This window comes from Protopterus annectens, chromosome 1.part1, assembly GCF_019279795.1.
Source record: "Protopterus annectens isolate FY-2018-M chromosome 1.part1, PAN1.0, whole genome shotgun sequence".
Lineage (NCBI taxonomy): Eukaryota > Metazoa > Chordata > Ceratodontiformes > Protopteridae > Protopterus > Protopterus annectens.
Window position 1 is genome coordinate 393,249,214 of NC_056726.1, and position 25,212 is coordinate 393,274,425.

The 25,212-nt window shown below is 39.8% G+C and overlaps 1 protein-coding gene across 1 annotated transcript in view; it reads right to left on the bottom strand.

Annotated features, from left to right (window-relative positions):
* Nucleotides 1-25,212, bottom strand: part of SHISA8 (shisa family member 8) — a 1,285,711-nt gene that overhangs the window by 362,438 nt on the left and 898,061 nt on the right. The window contains exon 4 of the mRNA XM_044075429.1: nucleotides 23,227-23,345. Coding sequence (XP_043931364.1) covers nucleotides 23,227-23,345 — 119 coding nt within the window. The remainder of the gene's footprint in view (nucleotides 1-23,226; nucleotides 23,346-25,212) is intronic.

Genomic DNA, 25,212 nt, shown 5'->3' on the forward strand with positions numbered 1-25,212 from the left:
GACATCGCCATCATGTAGCCATCTTAGATGACAGTGGGAGGTGTTCCGCCATGTGCACATATGTCACACAGTACGAGGGTGACTGACACACATTGTCAGGACTGGGTTCTGACTGCTGTGGATGTGTGTAATGGTGTTGACAACCATGACTGCGCCAGATGGTGTCATCTGGATGTGTAACATTCACAACATACACCTACATTCACATAGCAGCACATCGTCCACGACAATGGACATTCCTGCATGGACACTGTGTGTGGTATGTCTGTATGACCACTGCATATATCAGTGGTAGCCACCAGCATGGCTGCCTACAACAGCGGTATGTATCCTGTGCAAACATGGGTTACACCTGTCACAACACACCTGTGTCAGATGGCCCTGTAGTGGGTGACAGTGCAGTTCCATACATCATGTAACAGTATACATCGTGCACCAGTATATTGCAGACATGTGAACGGCTGTGCTACTCGACATATGCACACATGACACATCACCTGGTACACTGTGTCTGCCTTGCCACCTGCTATTGTGACCACCCTGTGATGACATTGTACGGCCCACATGGACTGGGACATGTGATGGCTCAATGGTGAATTAACCCTCCGGGTGTGTGTCTAGCCAGGTGTCCAGTAGCCAGTGGTCTGCATGCAGGGATACTGTACATTGGCCTACTCTGTCACTGGGACTGTTGACTATGGTCATACTGTACTTATGCAGGCATGTGGTGTTTGTCCAGTCTGATAGTCGTGTTCATCCACACTACCATGGCACACATGACCTGTGGACATCTGCCTAAGGTGTGTAGCCCACATGTACATCTTCACATGCTATGCTGCCTGTGCAGCAGTGTCACATATCTGTCTCCAGCAGGGCTGTCACAGGTAGGCACAGCATGCAGTGATGTGTGACAATGCTTACACCCTCCACTGTGCTGTACACAAGCACTGCACACACAGTACGGCACGCATGTCATTTATCTGCAGTGCCTGGGACCTGCCTCCATGCCCTACACGGCACACCTGCCAGTCCAGATTGTACACAGATCATACCTCCCAGGCACATACCTGGACTGCAACATACACGGGTGGGTGGTTCCCACACCACACAGTGATTTACACACATACTGTATATTCCCGAGACACATTGCATCATAGGTAATCCATGTTCAGATACCCATGTTCGTGACCGCTACGCACATTGTGACACGCAACGGTGGATACACCGTACACCACAGGTTACATGCTGGCCGTGTTGGCATACTGTACATTGCACCTAGGACAGTTGCTACTGCTATGTATTGACAGCAACACGCACTTCCCTAGTATGGACTCCCATGTACCCACACATGCTTGGCCATGCAGTAGGCATAGCTGGGTGACACATTACACGATGCATACCATACCTACACTACCCTCGGCATGCACCAAACCTCCATGTGTCTGTGTGCTATGCCTACACACATCCCCCCTCTGTTTGCTGAACATCCATGCTTCTCAGACCTGCTAGCCACACCCTAGATACACGACCATCGCAGCATGCATGGTACATACGCTCTACAGCCGGTACTACCGACATCCACTGACAGAGGTAGTTGATGGCATGGCACCCCGTACGATGGACAGTCTACATGACTATGCCGACACATATCACAGTGCACTTCCGCTACATTTACGCACTGGTAGGGACCATGCTATTCCACACAGATGCCACAGTGGTATTCCTGTTCCATGCACACGTGCTGTATGGGCACATGTGCAGGCTGTTGCACGGTAGTTATGTTCACATGTGTGTGGTGTGTCACCTGACAGTCATGGTGTGTCCTCATGGTGCATCACATACTCCACAGCTAGCTACCTACACATGACTGCCATACATTGCAGTGTGGGCCCTCACGCAGTGTGCTGGTATGTCTCTGCTGTTTGGCTACATCCACATTCAATGCAGCATACAACACTCATGCAGGCATTGCCGACACAGATGTTGCTGGCATCATGCCTGCCAATGGGGTACCTACCAACAATACACACTCTCACTCACTACAGGGTTCCAATCCATGGCTGGACATTGTATTAACCCTGTGGACACATACATAGTACTGCCATGCACACGTTATGTCCGAGAACACGGTCCCAATGTCACCTCCGTTCTCCGTAGTTGTTGTATCCTGTCATCCTGGCTGTTACATGTCTCTGCAGCAGCACACTGCATTGACTGCTAGCCCATTCATGTACGTTGTGTACCCTGACCACCACACTACCACATCTATCACACTACACATGGGTGGTACTGCATTGCACGTATGGGGCTGCATTTGTACACCCATGACTGGGCCTTTCAGTATGGCACTGGGCCACATCCTCACATACATGCTTCACACACTCATTGATGACCTCCATGCCTTTACTGGCACCCTTGTTGGGCTTCTGTGCACCGCAGCACACCACATCCACATGCTGGCCACCTGTCATACCATTGCATGGGTGGTTGGTGTGGTACAGAGGGTATCAACTCAGACATTATCCGCTCTTTGCCCTTCAGCGCCATTCCACTTTATGGTATTGCCAATGTACACATCCAGCATCACATCGTACCCTATGTCTCAGGATGTTACGCCATGTGCTTCCTGTACAGGTCACACGGTGCAGGCATATCATGCCAACTACAACGAGTCAGGTACGTGTGACATTGCACAGTCATCAGTCATGTAGCCCCTCATGCTCACTATTTGCTTACATACACTACATGCTGTTACAGAGTATTGTCCATGCCTACATATACCACATCTACATACCTGGCAGCATTCTAGCTCATCCTACTCGTATTGCTAACAACCATACAGGTGTCAGTGTGGCAGATATATCATGTAGATATCATTGCATCAGTTACATCACACATAGTGCATACACATCACCTTTGCATAGTGACAGTCATGCAGTGTGTATCACATGGATACTGTCCCTATACATGCATATCACATTGTACATGGTTGCTGTACACACACATGCCCCACATGGTGCTGTGGTTGCCATATACCACTATGGCGTGGGTACACATATGTAGGGCCGCGCATTTCTGGACCGTATGTCTAGCTGATACATTGGGTGCCCTTGTACCTATGCCATACACACATGTACACGCAGGCAGTGCTACAATAACACGTAGGTGGTGTACCTTACACAATGGATACAACTTTACATGTCTCAGTATAGTCATGCCGTGATGTCTACCCGGCTTAGACAGTTTACATATGCAAATGACAGTCATGAAACACATCTGTACTCAGCTGCATACCACTAACACAGGGGTGTCATCTACTCTGCCATGGGCCATGTTCTCTGCATTACTGATGCATGTAGTACTCCTACATGGCGTTTGCAGTGGGCAGGGTGGGAGGAGCACTCCTTCATGTGTGCACACATGCCACATTGCTCAGCCTGGGCGTCTGTGTGACCTCCACAGACTGGACACACACCGTGCTGTGGGACATAGGTCCTGTGCACATCCCACAGGGACACACTGTGTCACTAGTCATGTGATAGCTCCCTTGCTGGTAGGGTGACACAGACCCATGGTACCACCACAGCGGAAGTACTGTATAGACATACAGTTGACATCCACCTCTGCCGCTCAGTGGACACTACCATGGGGGTGACACTACTGTGTACATTGCACATGTGTTTACACACGGCCCTGCCGGACATCATTGTTGCACACATTGCACCTGCTACGGAACGCTTGGACATGGTTACTTGCTGTTCCCTCCATTTCGGGTACCTATTCTGCTACTACTCTGTCCCATATGTGCAGGCCATACATATCCTGTTTATGTACATAACATTAGGCCATCCCTCCATCATGCATGCTATGCCTGTGATACTGTCTATGATTTCTGAACATATCCATCATGACAGCTTTGCATTACACATAATTGACATAGTCACCCCTACTGCGAGGGATACGTGCACGTCGTGCGCCCATTCCGTATGACATCGACGGTATATGCCCATGCACATGTTCTGTGTTTGGAATCCCTATGGCGAACCTTGGGTTATCACGGCCATGTACATGTTGTCCCACTGCTGTGCACACGTTGTCCATAATCGTTGGTATGCTCCGCGGCTTAGCATTACATAACCACCTTTCACCACTCTCTGCCTGATGGACAGGTATCTTTACTTACACACATCGTTCACATACAGTGCAGATTAGTCATACGTATCATGCGTTACACACCAGTACATCTCGTGGGTTCGACTTACCTTTCCGGCCTTTACTTCTGTATTCGTCAATATTCTCCTCTAACTCCTTGCTTTCAATGCAGTTTGTGTTCGGTATGAACATACGGTTTGAATATCCAGGGGGTCTTCCTTTATTCGCGTCACCTGAGGCATGTGGGTTCATCACGCCAATAGCTGTTCCTCGGTGTGTAGTTATGCGCATATCACTGGTGATCCTCCTCCATTCGTACGTTACCCGTGAAACTAGGCCATGGTTCATTCCTCGTGTGGCCGTTGGTTATTTGCACTACCTTCATGGGGATGGTATGTATTGTATCATGTTTGTGTGACTGCATACGCTATGTGTGGTGTCAGGTACATTACGCTGTGGTGTTAGCCGTGGATTGTGTGTGTTGGGTATGGTATTCTGTTCGACATGTGGGTGTCCGTGTCCTGGCGGCGTCTGTCGATGGCGTTGTGCATTCAGATGTGTAACATAGCTGTTATATTCCTGTACACAACGGATGCAAGGATGCATCGGCTGCTGCTAGTGTTACCCACGTGGCTTGTTGCGGGTATGCCGCTGTCATTGACTGCCTGTATGATTCTGCTATGGTTTTGGCTGTTATCCCTTTGATATGTGCGATGGGGTATATCTGCGGATGTGGGTGACGGTACGGGGTGTGGGTCTTGCATTTATACATACAAGATATGCTTGTGTGTGTGCTCCATCCCTGCTTGGGGAGCTGCAGGTTACCTGTCTGTTGTTCTGGGAATGTTTGTTTTGTTGATGTCGTGTGGTGTCGGTATCACCTGCATGTGTGCTTCCTGCACGTATTCCTCCTTCACATCGGTTATATATCTGCGGATGTTCGTCCGTGCCTACTATCCATTGGCATTTTGTCACTGATAGTTACGATGATTGTGGTCCTGTACTTGGGACGGCCTGTATGCTACCGGTAGCCTCCTATTCGTGTGGCGCTTGCTTACTTAACGGTCGTGGAACACACAGCGGTATTTACGGGACCGTAAGTGTCCACGATCGGTGCCGGGATAGCACATTCGTATTTTCGCCGTACATGCCTGATGCTGTGTAACGTTGCCGACCTATTGTGTTGAGTCTGCCATACATACGGTCATGGTTTGTACATGCGTCCTTTGCATCTCCTGTTGGCTATGGTCCTGTGGTACATTCTGGGACATTTCCGCTTTGCATCGTTTTACGTCGCCACGCCTAGCCACTGAGGAGATGTCAGTACTACTTTGTGGGTACTGCTGTACATACGCCTATGGTTCCTGTACTGTATGCCTACGCATGTTATTACACTCCGCCTGTGACATGTCACCTACATACACATTTTACAGTGGCACACACATTACACACACACAGCGGAACACACGACAACCTCACCTCACACATACACATATTGCCGCCATAGCTCTCAACCTTCCATTTCCAAAATGAGGAACACACACATTCATAATGTGGAACAAATGGGCAAACTGTGGAACACATACCAATGGCTTACTAACAACTTCAGCTACGAAGGTCATAGGATGGTTAATATATGCTGATGTACTTACAAAGAAGAACCTTTAATGAATTACTATGATTAATTTCTATTTACCAGGATTTCATTTAAATACATTCCTAACAATGAATGTGTGACTGACTATTTCAATGTGGAACTTTGAGGAACTGCGAGGAACATGAACTGTTTTAGACCCCAAATGAGGTACGTTCCTCATAATGACGTACACTTGACAGGTATGATTGCCGCTTTTGCACCGACGGTTGCACACAGTACCTACGTTGGCCGCATCGCCGGCGGCGGTGTGTACCTCCGCACTCATATCCTATGGATATGACACGCACATATCCCGTTACTGTACCGTGGCCTGGCGATCATCCCGACCCGCGGATATCTATTGATGCAGGTTGACATTTCCATGGCTGGCGTTCCCTGCTCTGCCCACCCTCCCGGATGATCGGGTTGTCGTTCACTATATTTACTATGTGGGATTTTCGCGTCTTACTTATCTGTAAACTTGCATCCCTGGGTTCCATATTAACCTGTTGTACTTTATATCTGTGTATGTGTACATATATTTCTACGTGTGTACTGATATCTATTTCCGTATCTGTGTATGCACATAAGTACATATGTAGTCGACTTGCGGCGACAGTGGCAGCATACGGCTATGCCGTCTGCTGTAGGACCGGCATGCGGTTGAGGTGTTGGCGTTCCATGCTCTGCTGGCTATTGGGTGTGCAGTGTTTGGGTGGTGCCTTTGTTGGAGTCACACATAGGTCCGCCCATACGGTACACATTACGGGCGGACATGTTTGTGTGGCGTCCATTTCACTGTGTGTGCAGGTAAGGAGGTGTCAGTCCATGGGGCCTACGCTGTCAAAGTATGTGCTATGTGTTCCCTCTTTGCCAGGGCATAGGCATATTGGGTACGCCTACATCTACCTACTGGGGCTGGCACAGTGTGTTCATGGCGCTGAACGCCCTGTGCCTGTGCTTGCCTTGGCAGTTGTGGCGGGCTTGGTGGCCCTAGACCATTATGTCCCTGCAGCAGCTGTTTCCGCAGAATCATATTGTGTAGCATACAACATACTATGAATATGTGGGCACATGTGCCTGGAGAGTACTGCAAGGCTCCACCGGATCTATCCAAGCACCGGAACCGTGATTTCAACATCCCAAACACACGCTCTATGATTATTCTGGTTTGTGCGTGTGCCTCATTATGGCATTCTTGCATGTGTGTGTGTGCATTTCTGATGGGTGTCATCATCCACGGCTCCAGTGCATAGCCAGCATCCCCCACAAGGTGACCTTGTGTGATGTCCCCCCTGGCGAATACCTGATACAGCTGTGAGGCATGCCAGATATGGGAGTCGTGGTAGCTTCCAGGGCTGCCAGCACACACATCCATGATAATGCCCTGTGCATTGCACACGACCTGGCAATTGATGGAGGGGTATCCCTTGCGGTTTATGTAGCGTCTACCCTGCTCCCCGGGCGGTGACTTGATTTCTATATGCGTACAGTCTATCGCACCCAGTACCGCCGGGTATTGTGCCACACGGTGGAAGTGGCGCATATTGCTAGCCAACTCCTCCTGAGATCTGGGGAAGTTTATATACTCATGGGCATGTCGTAACATGGCATCCAGGAACTGGTGTAGTACCCTGGATGCTGATGCCTGTGAGATACCCATTATATCCCCGGTTGGCCTTTGAAAGGTACCTGTAGCCAGTATTCGCAAGCTCACACATACCTTTGTGTCCACTGGGATGGGCTCCCCTCTGTTGTCTCTTGTTCTCAGGCGTGACCGGCACAGCTCCACTATTTGCTGTAATGTGTCCCTGTCCACCCTGTAGCGCTCTACTATCTCCAGGTCTTGCAGCCCCTGGTAGGGCACCCTTGGTCTGAACACTCTCCTTCTCCTATGAGGCCTACGGTAGTTGTCGGCACCCTCCTCCGCAACTCCGTCTGTCTCTGACACATACCTATGCATCACGGCCACGGCGGCACCCAACATATACATATTAAAAGTTCCCCGTGTGTTTACACCCTACGGTGCGGCGTTTGGGAAATCGCTGTGTGTTGTGTGCATTCACACTTTATACTGTTGTGCTGTATACCCGTGATGTCATTGGGTGTGTCTGTGCAGCCGTATCTGTGGATTATCTTCGTGTTTTACCGCTGCAACTGCAACGGTATTGCTTGTAGTGTTACATTACAGTTGCCTGCATTGGCTTAGCTTTGCATCTTACATTACTGTTTCTGCACGTTGCACCTACTATTGCCTGCAGTGCATCCTGCAGGCACATGGCATATGATGCATTTTGTCTTCCGCCCGTTATGCTACCTCTGTACTTGGCTGTGCTATTTCGGTTCTTTGCTCTTTGCATTTCTACTACATCCCCTACTATCTTTGCATTCCTATGCCTCCCTTTCCCGCTTTGCAGGAGTCTGCATGCAGAGTTGTCAGCTGCCGCTTGCCCTTCCTGGATTGATTGGTGTTGATTGCTCATTACGGCTCCAATTACACTGCTTCCGCATTTCCTCATATTCTCCGCGTTACCTTCCTATATCCGTGGTTGTTGATGGGGAGGCCGTCACATGACTGGGTTGGGGAACGTAGTCATCCTCGTGCACATGCATCTATGCGGGCATTATGTACTCTCAGCGCATCTATTTCCTCACATGCCGATCCTGCTGCTGTGATGTGCATTGTACAGCCCATGTTTGCTGGCCTCCAATGTGCTTCCTCCTACAGTGGCACACCCCTCTGCGATTGACATGTATCCCGTGTAGGCCCCTCCTCGGTGTACTACCGCTGCGCCGTTTGCTCCATCCTTACACCGGCGCCGGTTTTGCGATTCACTATTATCTGCCTCATTGGCATGGCATTGACTGCTAATACATGGTTACGGCGCCGAACACTGCCGCCACTCCTTGACAACCCTTGCGCTGGGGTTGAGGCTTTCCATACATACTATGGTGTGTGGTGGCTGTGCATCTGATGTGTATTATACTGCTCTTTTAGGACATTCTCATATTATTTAATTGTTTGGCACCTTCTGTGCACATATCCGGGGGTTCTGCTGTGGTTTCTGCGTACATAACATTTATGTCATTATTTACAGTTTGGGCATGTTTTCTTTGGACATTCTCGGTGCCTTTCGCCATTGGCATATTGCACCTGTATGATACCTGACGTTGACAGCCTTCCATTACTCCTTGGTCATGTTTGGCTAAATGTAAACCGTTTTTTTTGGTTTACATTGCCGTGCCCTTACGCTACGCCTGCCCAACTTCGTGGATCGCTATTTGCCTTCATTTGCATGGTGCAATACCGCACACAGTGTGATTAGCATACCTACGCCGGGCGGCCCGGTCCGCACGCCGGTAGTGCACGTGGGATTGCTTCATACCTGAATCGCTCGGTGGCCATATTTGGCTTTATAACGCCGACGCTATGCGGGCGCCTGGCGCAAGGTTCATGAATCCCGGGGATAGTCTAAATAACCTAAGATGGATTTAACTTTATTATCTTTAAATACCAATGGCTTAAACAATCCTAGCAAAAGATCAAATCTATGGAAATATTTAAAACTGAACAAAGTACAAATTGTCTTCCTTCAAGAAACTAATTTCAAAACAAACAACAATTACAAATGGAATCCTAAGGAATATATGACATTGGCATAATCCACTTATAAGATAAAGACAAAAGGGGTAATAATTTTATGGAAAACAAATGTGATTAACCCAGAAATCATTTATAAGTATGAAGATAAAGAAGGCCTTATGGCATTAGTAATAGTTAAATATAATAACAGAATATGGACCCTAGCCAGTCTATACTGGTTCCCAGGCATTGGAATAGGAACTGTTAAAAAACACTTGGATTTCATTTCCAATAATTATAAAGGCAACTTAATATTAGGAGGAGATTTAACTGTATATTTGATATTTCTGAAACTACAAATAAAAGACCACTGAGTACATCTGCTGTATCAAAAGCTTTAAACAAGTGGTAGAATCATTTCATCTTATAGATACTTTCAAATTTAAAGAAGATACATATTTGTTGTTTTCCCATCAAGATCACAGATTTGGTACCCAAACTAGAATAGATAAAATATTTGCTGCCCATAACTTACACTCTAAAATCACTAATTTCTCAATTACTCCCTGCCCCTTTTCAGACCACAATTCATTGATATTAAAACTTCAAAATGGGTACAAACCATTAATCTTTAACTCCAGAATTCCAGCATATGTAACTAAAATTAAAGAGTTCAAACCCTGGTTATAATCTGAATTACAGTTCTTTTTAGATATTAATTACACAACAGAGATAAAATAATGACATAGGACTCATTAAAAGCTTACATATATGGTAAAACCTTAACTTGGTATAAAAAAAATCAGAGAAGGGATTCTGAATTATTAAATCTACAATCCAAACTTTTGCCAGTAAAAGCTGAAAAAATCAAAATCATTTTGAGATGAAAAAGAAAGTAGAAGTGTTAAACAATAAATACAAAAAAATTCTTACACATAAAACTAGTTTAGCTTTTAGGAGATATGTTTAACCACATAGTAATTTAAAAGGAGATTGTTTTAAAATTAAATTAATTAAATGTAATTTTATGATATATAATTTTAATTTCAAAGTTTAAACTGTTGAATCAATATATATTTATTTATGGACAGTATTTCAAAACCATATATTTTAACTTGGAAAGTTTAACAAATTATTTTATGTATTTTATTATTTATACTAGTTGTTCAATTAACTAATTTGATTGATCAATTATTATTCAATTTGCACAACTGGAAAGGTATAAAAGTGTTTCAGTGATGACTGTTAATTGTTCACTTCTGATGAAGACTTGGATTTTGTGTCGAAAACGTATTTTTCTGTTTTTTAGCGTTATTGTGAATAAAGTGCTTGTGCTTACTTAAAGGGCTTGGTTTCTGACCTTCCTTTGGACACTCGTTGCAAGTCCTTTCTTTTAGTTTAGCTTTAGAAAAACTAAAAATTAATACCTTGGGCACTTCTCCCAAATATCTACATAATTTATCCAGAAGAATCAAAATACAGTCAAAAGCTAATAACATTAAAAGTATCTTTCATGAAAAGAAAAGGAAACATGTCTCGGATATAGGTGTCACTCTTGATGCCTATAGAAATCACTATATGGAACATTTCCCAAAAGAAAATATACATATTGATCAATTAAATCTAGATGAAAAATGTTCTAATATAAAAAAATACCAGAAAAATTCAAACTAGATCTATAAGCACCCTTATCCTACAAATAAATTTCAGATACAATAAAAGAGCATAAAAATAATAAAGCTCCATGTATAGATGGCATAATTATGGAAATATATAAACTTTTTCCTTCAAAGCTACTATCCCTCTTCCATAAAACTCTATTAGAAATTCAGTCATAAGCTTTAATACCACCCTTTTGGAGATATTCCTTAATCACACTAATCCTAAAGGAAAACAAACCCCCAAACACCTGTAACTCATACAGACCTATATCATTATTAAATAATGACTATAAGATATTTATGACAATATTAACTAACAGAATGAAAATACCACTATCCAAAACAATAAATAATAATCAAACTGGATTTATATATCATAGACACACACATGACAATATTAAAAGGATAATTTCTCTTATAGATTATGTTAATAAAGAAAATAAAGAAACACTCATAATTGGCTTAGATATAGAGAAAGCCTTTGATTCTCTAAATTGGGACTATTTGTTCAAAATCTTCATACTATTTGAATTTCCTGCATTCTTTGCTCATCTCCTAAAGAATATATATACAAATAATTTAACATATGTCAAGTTAGGTCCTTTTACCTCTGAATCTATACATATAACAAAAGGCACTACACAAGGATGTCCCATATCACCGATTCTATTTGCTCTAGCTATTGAAATATTGGCAGATTCAATTCGTAACAATATAAAAATCAAAGGAATAGATGTTTATGAACAATACAATTCTAAAGTAATGCTATTTGCTGATGACATATTACTAACATTAATACAAAAGAGACATTATAAGAATTAGATATATTAATTGACAAATTTCACATGTCTTCAGGACTCCATTTCAATAAATCAAAATCAAAATTTTAATTTTTAAATAAAAAAAAAAATGCAGACTAAGAGGGCTCATATCGGGCCTATATTGTAAAACCGAATGAGCTATTCATCGAGTTCACTTTGGTCGACACATAAACAGCGACCGCTAATTATAGCGAAGTGCACAATGAGCGGAACTCAAAACAGCGAAAACTTTTGTTTGGCCAACAGCAAGAACCTGGTGTGATGTAGACAACGAAATACACCATGGAAAGACACCCCGCACCATAAGTAAAGAATAATGTTCCTAATGTGAAGTAATGCACACTACCCTCCTTAATGATATGAATTCCCTACGTGAATGTCACACAACCCTTGAAGCAATCGCACATAATTCAAATAGTAAAATGAATGAACACCGTGACCAACCCCAACACACTAAACCCGTGCAGTTGAATGTAAGAAAGCAATATAAAGTGTAGTCGGTGCATACAGCTAACATGTGTATAGAGACTACATTAGACTTTTAGTAACATAGCTACAGTACGTAAGATGTCCCGAGTGTTATACTCCTCCCATTTCTGAAGTACGGACTGTAAACGGTGTTCCTGCTCTAAGGATTTCCTCTTCTTTGGGGATACTGGACAAGCTGACAGAAGCTGCACCCTCAATTCTTCTACCCTATTCTGTTCACGTACCAGCACTCTAATCATGGCTGGTATATCTGAGATTTGCCTACCCAGCAAACACGAATACGCCTATGCCACCCCTCAACATGGTTCTGTGTTCGCGGTAAAGCTTTAGTATTAAGGGATGACACGTTCCAGAATGAGATAGGGTAAACAGGTGGAAACCGTGCAGGGGCCGTAGTCCATGTTAATTGTTTACGAGCACGGCCAAGTACATACACATCGGAGAAATAGGATAACAGAGTCCTACCATCAGCAGGGAATGACTTAGTCAACTGTCTAAATGCTGGAATGACCTCACTTTCGGATAGAAAAGCCAATGCTATCAATTGTTTTACGGAGAGTTGGGAATTCAACTGACATCCCATACATATGTGACAGCTGCAATTGTTGAATCTTTCGCCATACATTCTGTGAAAAATCGAACAGACAACCTTTATTGCAAACATCCACAAAATTAGCTGCAATACTCTTCATGGCTGCCAATTCAAAGTCACACAGCAAGGCAAGTACGGTACAGTAGGACTTAGGTTAGAGTCAGCTAGTAAAGTGAATAAACAGTCCCACATGTAGTTGTATGCCTTGAATGACTTTGTAGACAGTAAACAGTATACCAACGGTACACATTTCTGCTTATTGCTACGTGTGATACTTCCATGTATACTGTAGAGTTGTCTGCAAAACTTTCCTTTTGTTAGGAAGACCCCATCCATAAACCATATTTCACACTTGCAGAGATCTATGAGATTCTCTGCAGTTGTAAAGAGTAGTACATACAGGTTTGAGTGTAGATCTACCTTCCGTTGTTGCAGGAATGTAGATTGCTTTAACTTGTACTTGTCTAAGCATACTGAACTGAGGGGTGTGGATGGTTTAGCATATGTTAACAACTTCCCCTGCCGCATTCTATTTACCTGCTGTAGCAGCGATCTCCTGGTTGGTAGGGTTACAACACTTTCTAGAGACATGCTAGCCAACACAACAACTAATGCTGGAGTGTTTCTGGTAGTACTAGCTATGTCCTTCAATTTTCCGGCATGCCCTATATTTCTCCACTTCTGTGGGGTCGGAGGCATGGTCATGTGATGTGGATTTTAGTAGTATTTCCTCTACACCCTTCATTGTTGTTATCGCCCTGCCCTTACATTTGTAACTATATTTAAGCCGGCAGCACCAGTATTTCATACATTTCAACACCTTTTCCAGATTATGTAAGTAACCATCAACTACCAACATCTCATTGTCTTTTTGCAATTTTACTGTACAGTAACTATTGCCTATCACACCAGGACCTGTTAGCATATATGTAGCCATTGTTGCATATACGGATTGCCATACACACAGTTGTGTTCCACATCACACCTGCTTTTATCATTTCTGGTACTGAGTGTGTTGGACTACTTTGATACATCTCATTGGTATATATACACAGCTTATTGTATATTGGGATGTTGTCCTAAAGTGTAGGCTGTTATGAGAGTGTCACATACATTAACTGTGAATTACTAGTGTAGGTGTGTCTTGCTATTGTTCGTCTGTTACGTACCTACTTTACTAGGTTTGGCCAACTATGCTTTTTCGAGTTTTTGTGTTTCGCTGTGGGTGTTCTTCGACATTTAGACGGATCGCTGTTTATGTGTCAACCAAAGTGAACTCGATGAATAGCTCTTTTGGTTTTGCAATATAGACCCACTCACATCATAGGGGAACAAGAATCTACCTTAAAATATCTAGGACTTGAGTTATGCAAGGATAATAATGAATTAGTCTACAGAAACTACAATAATATCATCAATACAATTAAAATCTCTGTGGAAAAATTGAACAAAATAATATCAACATTTGAAGATAGACTACAGTTAATATACATGGTTTTACTGCCCAAGATCATAGCCTTGGCAACACAATTGTTACCAGAAAGGAATATACTTAAAAAAATAAATTCATGCCTAATAACATTTTTATGGTTTCCCAATAGAAACAGAATAGCTTTAATACATCATATCAGATCATGGAAACAGGGAGGATTAAACTTTCCTGATATAGAAACATATATAAAAGCATCAATATCTAAAACAATCTCAGATTGGATACGTCCAAATTACTCTACAAATTGGAAAGAATTACTAACAGTAATATTAATAAATGAATTTGATTTACAAAAACAATTTCAAATAACAGATAAAACAATTTGCCATGGCATATATTATGTATTAGTATGCAATATAACATAACTAAACCCACTAAAACTTGTATGATTAATTATTACATTGACTCATTTAGGAAAATTATTAATGCAAATACAGATTTAAAAATCTGGTTTGATCTTTTAACACTATTTACAGTCACAAAGAACTTTCCACATAAAATATATAGAGAAATTATTAATTCCTGGGAATATAAAGGATTTGTTTGTTGGCTCCAATGTATCAAAGAACTAAAAGTTTTAGATATGCAAGTAATAAAAACGACAAACAAAATTCCACAACAGGACTGGCTAACTTTACAGAGTATTCTGTCATATTCGCAAGACTTAAGTAGAATAATTAACAATTCTTCATTTAAAGAAATACTTAAATTTATGAAATACATATATGAAATCATATATAATGACTTTGACAAGGGAAACATTATTTCAAAATTTTACAAAATTTTGATAAACTATAAAACAACACCCAAAACCTCATATTGGAAATATATAACAAAAGGACACTCAATACAGTTAACTGAAGATATTAAAACAAATATTTTATTATCGATAAAATATACATCCTTTACACAATACTGGAAAGTTTTTAATTGGAAATGCTTGCACAGAGCATTCTTAACCCCAGACAAAATCAGTAAAATTAGTTCTTCCATAAAAGGAATATGTTGGAGATATGAGCAAGTACACAATACAGACTGGAACCACATTTTCTTTGATTGTGTTAAAATTAAGCCATTTTGGAATGGTATTAATAACTTTCTACAAGCTTTATTTAATGAATCATTTTATTTAACTAACACTCTTGTATTATTAAATGTGAACAAAGGTCCTCATTTGAATAGGTCAAACATGTATCTAGTATGGACTATACTTGCAGTTTTAAGGAAATGTATAACAAGAAGATGAAATACAAGCACAATACCAACTTTGGAAGACTTCTACAGCCTACTGAAGACCACAGCATTATTGGAAATTAAAATGAAAGAACTAAGAATTTATACAAAGCCATTTATCAGCAACCATTGGGGAAAAGTCTTATCGTTGATTGACACTATACAATAATTGATCAGACACTCTGATAATGGATTGGACACACTTATAAAGTAACTGTATACGTTAAGGTCTGTTATAGTGTCAAGCTAATGTAAATAGTGTACACAGTTATTTAAGATGTTATGTATAAAATCTATGGAATTCATTCAAATGTATTTGAAAAATAAAAAAAAAAATTGAGAAAAAAAATAATATTGGCTACCATTGCAGAGATCGGTGACTGAGTATACTGTAGTATTCAGGTGCTGTTAATCATGTGACTTAAAGAAATGAAAAAAGAAAACTCTAGAGTATCTTATGAAACAACTTCTAGACATGATACATTACATTGTTTGCATGGATATGATTGTAACTAAAAATAAATGAACAAACCAAAACTAAACTCAAAAAAATAACAGAAATGATCCAAGCAGGAACTAGATGATGCACGGACTGTTTATTCAACGTGGCGCTTTGTCGGTAATACCCCAACCTTCTTCAGACATACACAATTTGAACAACCATCCTGCCTTCTTTAAATATATCTCTTAATTGGATATTATTACCCAATTAAACAATAATTAAATCATTAATTGTGTTTACAAGAAAGCAGCAATTTTCCCCACATAAACTGACAATACAAATAATACCAATATTCATATATAAAAAATATCTATGTATTGATTAATTATATATTATAATTATGTACTTCCCACATAAAAAATGTGTATGTCTGAAGAAGGTTGGGGTATTACCTCGACCGAAAGCGCTTACGTTGAATAAACAGTCCGTGCATCATCTAGTTCCTGCTTGGATCGTTTCTGTTATTTTTTTGAGTTTAGTTTTGGTTTGTTTAGTGTTTTACCAGTTTGTCATGTCAAGCGGAAACGGTACCGGGGAGCAGAACAGTGTGCATCATAGGACTGGGTCACAACCGTTATTTTCCCAAGAAGAAGAACCTGCTGCTAGTGTACGACTAAACGGAACTGATATACAGAACGACGAAGATGGTGTTAACACGATTAGTGATTCACCAATGAATCTTACTACTTTGGTAAATCTACTCTTAACTAAGGTGGATAATTTAACCCAACAAGTACAAGAATGTGTGGCCAGGAGCAGTCGTAGTCAGCAGACAGTTCCTGGTGGGAACAACAATGTGGTTACATCGAACTTTTCGTCAATAGGATCTATTCAGCCTGGCCAGCGGATGTCAGGCTGGAACACGCCAAACAGGGCACAAGAAACAGTAAACTCAACAGAAGTGAACCTAAATGGAGCTAACCTTATACCAAACAGTAGTACTGGGATTATTACAAATCAGAGACTCCAGGGGGTAAATGAAACTTCGCCAATACCGTCGATGGCTAACTTTTTAGCCAAGAAGGATTTTTTTTCATCTCTGGAGAATGCAAACACTAATGGTGATGAAAATATGGACAATACCATGGTGAGTTCGTCTACCTTTATTGATAAACTTAATATGTTTGATAACAAACTATTTCGGTTTAAAAAACTTCAATTGGAAGTCTCGTATCTTCAGGAATGCATTAAACTAAAAATAATTCCAAAAGGGTTACGCCAGTGGCGTTACCCTGCAGGACTAATCAATAATTCAGTATTCCATCAAGAATTATTGGGTTTATTTGATAAATAAGGTGCTGAATTCCTGAATTCTCTTATTAATTTTTATAATGTTGAATTAAATATGTTGCAAGAGGAGCTAACACAACTGGAAGTGTTCTTACAGGGGCACTCTGAGTTTCTAAGATACAAATATGACTATGCAAGAATTTTGTCTAGCATTGACGCAACCATCAACAAATTAGTTGCCAATAAGAAAAGAAAAATTGATAGAGACATCAAAGAGTATAGTAACAATAGAGCTTACCCCCTCCCCCTTTGGGTCAAGCACATGTGTGTAACTTAAATGAAAATCAAGGGGCTGACTCTACTTCTCAGGCGAATTCACAAGATGGGGATGACAATTCCGATATGCCACAAATCAGAAGAAGTGAGCGTATCAGGAATCAAAGTCATCATGCTAATAATGCTAATGCAAATGGGGGAAATTACAACCGAGGTGAACATGCCCATAATGGAAATGAAAACAATCAGGGTTTTCACATGCCAGAGGAAGCCCCAAATCCAGGCACGAGCAGGAACAACAACAATTCCACATCCAACCGGAGAGGGAGATCGCAGAGGAGACCGAAGAGGAACCAACGGAGGAGATAATAAACATAGAAGATAGTGGCCCTGTTGTTTTAAATAGTCAGCAAGGAGATTTCAAGATCTACAATTATACTGTACTAACAGTTGAACAAAAGCTTATTGACTTTTTTTCCAGAGGACTTACTTTTGTTCCTGATAGTAAATGTAATTTAGTTAGTACTATTGTAGATCTGAAATTATATGTTCATAAATTAAATTTGGCATTTAGATTAGGCAACACACCGTCCCTTCTTAACACTTATAGAGTTTCAAGTATTTTTAACCCCCCATTACATTCTTCCCTGAACATATTTGAGAAAATATGTGAGTATGATTTAAGGGCAATGGTAGAACAAAGAACTAATTCTCACAACATGAGAACTAACATCTCTCGAGACGAATTAGCTTTTATCTCTCTGCTTAATGAATGTAATATAAGGGTAATGTCTCCGGACAAAGGAGGGGGCTTAGTATTTATGGATGAATATCTGTATGATAGAAAAATGCTTGAACATTTGGACTCTAATATTTATGTACCATCTAGCCTAAATGAAATACATATGGCCTATAAAAAAATCAAGGGCATTTTGGATGACCTTTTTATTGAAGGGACTGTTGATAGTGATATGTTTAACTATCTAAATATGCCGGTGCCTAAAATTCCCACTTTGTTTGGCACACCAAAAATCCACAAGGATTTAAAAAATCCCCCTTTTGGACCAATTGTAGATGGTCGGGGGTCGATTACATACTCGTGTGCCAAACTAGTGGATGGGATTCTTAAACCCTTGCTAAAAACAGAACCACAAATTTGCAAAGATTCCTGGAGCTTCTTACAAGGCATTGACAAAATGGTTTATGATCAGGACTGTATATTTTTAGTAGTCGATATCAAAGATTTGTATACAGTAATACCTCAAAACTTAGGCATTGAGTGGACAAGGGAATTTATGTTAAGGAAAAATGCCTCTAATGAGGAGATGAACCTTGTAGAAACTTTATTGGAATTGGTTCTGTTTAATAATTTTTTGACTTTCAAAGGGCAATTCTACCTTCAAAAGACTGGTATTGCAATGGGGTCCCCTTGTGGTTGCAACTTTGAAAACTCTGTCTTAGCACATTGGGAATACCAATATTTGTTTCAAAATAGATATTACCAACAAAATGTCACTTGGTACAATAGGTACCAGGATGATATGTGCTTCTTTTGGAAAGGGCCAGTTGACTTAATTCCTCAATTTATTGAAAGCCTTTCAAATATGACAAGCTTTTTACAATTCACCTACTTAGTTGGAGAGAATGATATGTGCTTTTTGGATGTCAAGCTGAGTAAGGACACTGTCAATAACAAGTACAAATCTGAAATATACAGGAAGCCCACACATTCCAATTCCTTTCTACACTTTTCAAGTTGCCATCCTTTTCACCAAAAGAAAAGTGTAGTAAAGGGACAATTTGTGAGGGCTGCAAGGATGGTATCAGATAAGCAAGATTTTGTGGTTGAATGTGACAATTTAAGCACTAAGTTCTCCATGAGAGGTTACCCAAACTCCTTAATTGATGAAATTAGAGAGGAGGTGGTCATAAAAAGAGACGCTGGTCACTTCCGTCCACTGTTAGGAGGGGGGACAATGTTGAAAGAAACAGGGTCACTATCTAGGCAAACTTCTGATTTCAACATTAACTTCATCTTTACCTATTGTATTGATTTCAAATACATTAGAGGAATCATAAACAAAAATTGGAATATCATTCTGGAAGATACAGAGTTAGTGAAAGCAATAGGTATTGAACCTAAATTTGTTTATAGGAGGGGAGTGAATTTAAAGAGCTTGGTAGATAAGTCTAGTGCCAAACCAACAATAGCAAATTTTGGCATGTCTAAATGTGGAATGTGCTCTCAGTGCATGCACATTATGCCAGGTAATAAAATATGCATAAAGGGGAAAACCTATAGCATTAATGGCAAATACAATTGTGATAGTAAGAGAGTAATTTATGTAGCACAGTGCGTGAAATGTTGCGCATTCTACATAGGCAAGACAGAAAGGTCATTGAAGAAAAGGGTATACGAGCATTGTTATGCCATTGGTAGAAATGATTTAACTAATGCTCTTGCCAGGCATTTATGTGATGAACCCGACCATTTCTTTTTATTCTCTGTCATTCAACAAATTAACATAAGTACCAGAGGGGGTCCATGGCAACTTTGGTTGGAGGAGCAAGAGTTACTATGGCAAATCAGAACGTCGGCTCATATTCCTCCAGGATTGAATGAGTATGCATCAATAAAAAGCATACTGAAAATTAAAGCATTAAATAGATGACAACAGTTATATTTGAGCTGACTATACATAGCTTATTTGTAAATAAACAAATAAATTAGAATCCTATAGACACTTGATGTACTCAAATGTCAAAGGATGTTGTAACATCTTGTTTTTTAAAAATGGTTCAGGAGAATGAGTTTTATTTGAAGTAAGCTCAATAGCTCGTGAATTTGTTAACTGTTGAGTCAGTTCTTGTATTAGTTTGCCTGGGCTTATTTTGCTGGGACATGATAAGTAATTAGTACTAGTATGCAGGTAAAACATTTCATTATATAGGGTAGTGGTAAATAAATATTAACTAAAAAATTTTTTATTACAAAAAATTTCTTGCATGATGTTTAATATAATGTTTTAATATATGTTTTTAATGTGTGTATATAATATCAGTGTATTGTACACATTTTTTATGTGGGAAGTACATAATTATAATATATAATTAATCAATACATAGATATTTTTTATATATGAATATTGGTATTATTTGTATTGTCAGTTTATGTGGGGAAAATTGCTGCTTTCTTGTAAACACAATTAATGATTTAATTATTGTTTAATTGGGTAATAATATCCAATTAAGAGATATATTTAAAGAAGGCAGGATGATTGTTCAAATTGTGTATGTCTGAAGAAGGTTGGGGTATTACCTCGACCGAAAGCGCTTACGTTGAATAAACAGTCCATGCATCATCTAGTTCCTGCTTGGATCGTTTCTGTTATTTTTTTGAGTTAAAAATAAATGAATCAAACTCTTTCTAGCAAGAACTGAAAGTAGAAGCATAACCAAGTCATCTAATGGAAAAGTTTCAGTCATACACATTCTTTTATTGTGACTCGGCATGGTCTTACAGTTGGCAGTGAACATCTTTTTAATTTCCTTGTAAACATAGCACTTAGAGATATGTCAGAAGGCTTTTAGTTTTCAATAAAATAACTGCTGCTCTAACCTCAGTGAATCCTGAGACAGGAAAAATGTACCACCGACAAGGAGCATCTTCCCCATACAATCTCATGCATATCTAGCCACTGAGTAACATGCCTTGCCACCATAAGAATCTTTGTGTATGTACTGCCTTCATTCCATGAGGAGGCATTAAATGTCTGCCCAGTCTCCATCTTATCAACACTTGATAAGCTCATTGAAAAGAACATATACAACTGTCCTACTTAAAACATAAAACAATATCACCCTCTTTCCTTACAATAGCATGACTTCTGGTTAGGTAGACGTACACTGACTTCTCTCTGGACCCTGACAGATGAAATTTTACTTAACATGGACATGGAGAGCCTTACAGGGTCACTTCCTGTAGCCCTCACTTGTGCCTTTGGCCTTGTTGACATTCCATCCTTCTCAACTACCTGTTAGCAGTTGGAAAAAAACTTCACATCATTAGCATGGTTGCACAACTTTCTGGATTGTATGACATTTCTGACAATGACTGACTGCTACCTATTCACAAGAAGATCCAGTTATGAAAATAGTACCACAAGGATGCATCCTTACCCCTACTCTTCTCTGCCTTATCAATAGATTACCTCTTGACCTACATCACCTCTGTCTTATTTTGTATGCTGATAATATGGTTATCCATAGATCTTGCCAGTCTTCCTCAGAATTCTAGAACCAACTCCAAAATAACCTTCTTTGTATTTCCTCTTGTCTCAGCTCTAACAAACTTCTTTTAAACTCTGATAAAACAAAATCTATGATTATTGGAACTCACCAGATACGTCCAAAGTCCCCTCATCCTTCCACATATATAACCAAAACAATATACCATTGCAATTCATAATATTATATAGATACCTTGGCATTTGGCTGGACCAAACAGAATATTTCCAACTTCATATCAGGAAAAAAACACAGGTCACAAAATCAAACAGCTGCACTTCTGGGTCATTAATATCTCTCAGTTTCTTTCAGCACCTGTATGAGCATTACTTTGTAATGGAATCCTTTTTGCCCACATAGAGTCCCAATATTTGTAATTGCCTTCAGCAAAAATATGAGTTCATTCTAATAAAATCTGTTGTTTCATCGCTAACTTCCCAATGTCTGAACACCACTATCAACCTATTAAAAAAGCTATGTGTCTTCCAGTGAAAAAAAGGGCCAACCTCCTTCTAGGATCACTGCTATTTAATCCTCTACATTTAGACACTTTAACAGCTCTTGCAGCCAAAGTCACTTCCACCTTAACCTCCTATAATGTCAGAACACTCTCACAATCTTGACCAGTTTTACAAATCCCTAGAGCAAAACTGCAATGTATTAAACACAGCTTCTCCCTCTTAGCACCCAGACTTTGGTAATTTCTACCTCACTACCTTAAATACTTCACTAACTAGACTAATTTCAGATACTATTTTAAATCTTATCTACTCAAACAAAACCAGTGGAAATGGTTCACCCTTTGCCATATCACCTGACATTCTCCACACCCTATCACAAAGGGATTAGAATATTAAGATACCATTGTTAATACTTCCCTTGTTGGCTGATATAAAACTTTGCTTATATTGTAATTCGCACATCTCTCTTATTTGTACGTAGCTTATTTCTATTTCTGCATGACCACTGTCTATGATCAACAGGTAATCACTGCTATTGTCTGCTTGTCTTCATACCTTTGTTTTATTCTCTTGGATCTTTGTAACCATCCAGAATGGGCCTAAAATTGGTCATTTCTGATTAGTACCCTATCACAGTAAACAAACCGACAAAGAAACAAAAATTATAAAAAAATAAATATATAAATATGAACTTGTATGTGCAGGAGTGGTTTCACAGATAGTAGCTTGGAAGCAAAAAAAAATACTTTGAAAGTAATTTGCATTATTCACCCCCTTGTAAGGACAATACTACCACAGCATTAAGAATTACCTATACTGCTACGTGTAGACCTGGCCAAGAGACCATCACCAAGCTGGATCTGAAGAGCTCCATCTGAAATGTGGTCTACTGCCCCATGTCCTGGCTGTTTGAGGAGGTCTGTCAGTGTCCTAGAAGAGAAAAGAACAGAGTCATTATTGTTAATAATGATGAGTTGAAAAAAAAACTGTCATTATCACTCTATGGACAATAGACTTAATGTGGAGACTTTATAATAGCAGTAGGATTCTACTTTGTGCATGGTTAATTCAATGTATGTTACTAAAGAGATTTGGCCAAACAATTTGTTATAAATCACTTATTTTATTTATATGTATTTTAGGTAATTATAGTTTTCTCAGACATTCACTCATGTCTGTGCTTTTTCAAAGATGTTTGATCCACAGGGGAAACTATACAGCAATAGAAGTTGTGCTTTTCACCAGAAGTCATGATAAACATATTGGAATTCATCTATATAAAGCAGTAATAAAAACAGAGCAACTACTTAGCAATTCTATGATGCAATATTGATTGATCTGTGCTAACGTTGATTAAAATATTGCTTATACAGTAGCATTTGTCAGACTGCAGGTAATGCTCAGAATGCGAATCTGCATTTACTGTCTGCGTGTAAACATCATTGCTTAGTACAAAACACACCAGATGGCTCTGTAGTGATAGTAAATCCATTAATTTCACCCGATATTTAATATTCAAATCATTTAAGTTGAGTCCTAGTCCAGCATTTACCTTCCACATGGCTCAGTCCTTTAAAGTATTTATTATTCTTCTCCAATTATCTCTGTAGCATATTTCTTTTATATATCATTGATTAATCCTCTAAAAACACCAAACAACTGCAACAAGTAAAGTAATTATCTGATGTCTCCATTCAACTATCTTTCAAAACAGCAGTGCATTTTTAATGTGTACATTTTGCCACTTGCACTTGTATTTTAGTTATTTAATTAAGTTGCTCTTTTCATTGCCATGCACGACTGAATCCTAAGAAAATACCTTTTGAATCAGCCTGCTCACCCACTTAACAAATCAGTAAAAAAATACAACTGACATAAAAATAGTTAAATGAAGGCCACCTGAATGTCATACTAGCTTTTAGATAAAACACAGAAACCTCAAATTGCATGAACTGAGCCTTTTCTTAATTAAATAATTATGCATTAGAAACACACAAATTAAATTCTTAAACATGTCAAGAATTTAGCTGGGAAATATTAACACAGAGTAGACTCATCTCATCTTTGTAGAAACATGGATTTTGATGTTATGTAAGGGCTGCTATTGCCATTTAAGATGTCCAGATCACTACTTAACACGTAAACCATAGGCAATATGCATTCAGTATCTTTTTTAATCCACGCTTTAGTAAAAGGTGAACTCATTTTTTTTCAGTCTTCCTTTTATTGATTCATTTTAAAACCAGCAATCGGTTTTATTGTTTTATTAATTTTAATAACTTTTCCTGCTGCAGTTATTTGGTCTTTTGAGATTATTTTAATGAATTGCATTCTTATCTGTTGTTTTACCTGTGTTGTATCATTTTAATCTTTCCCATTATTTGTCCAGTATTATTTTACTGCTTAAATGTTTGGTTAAAAGCACTAGAATAAAGTCAAGGGTAAAGTACATCTACCCAGATTTGTGAGAATGGAGCTGAATTTCAATTAAGGAGCTGGGATGAGAAACATGGAGCCCTTTATAGAAAAATAGGCCAGCATTATGTGTAAAGTTGAGGGCAGTGGTGCAGCGGTCAGTGCAACCTCACAGCAAGAGGTTCTCTGGTTCAATTCTCGGCCGAGATGCATTCTGTGCAGAGTATGTATGTCCTCCCTGCATTTGTGTGGGTTTCCTCCAGGTGCTCCAGTTTCCTCTCACATTCCAAAGACATGTGTCTGGAGTGTTTCTCCCTGGGACCCCACTGAAAATGGGCTCTGTTCCAGTTAGACATTCCTGGTAAACAAATGTTAGTTAAAT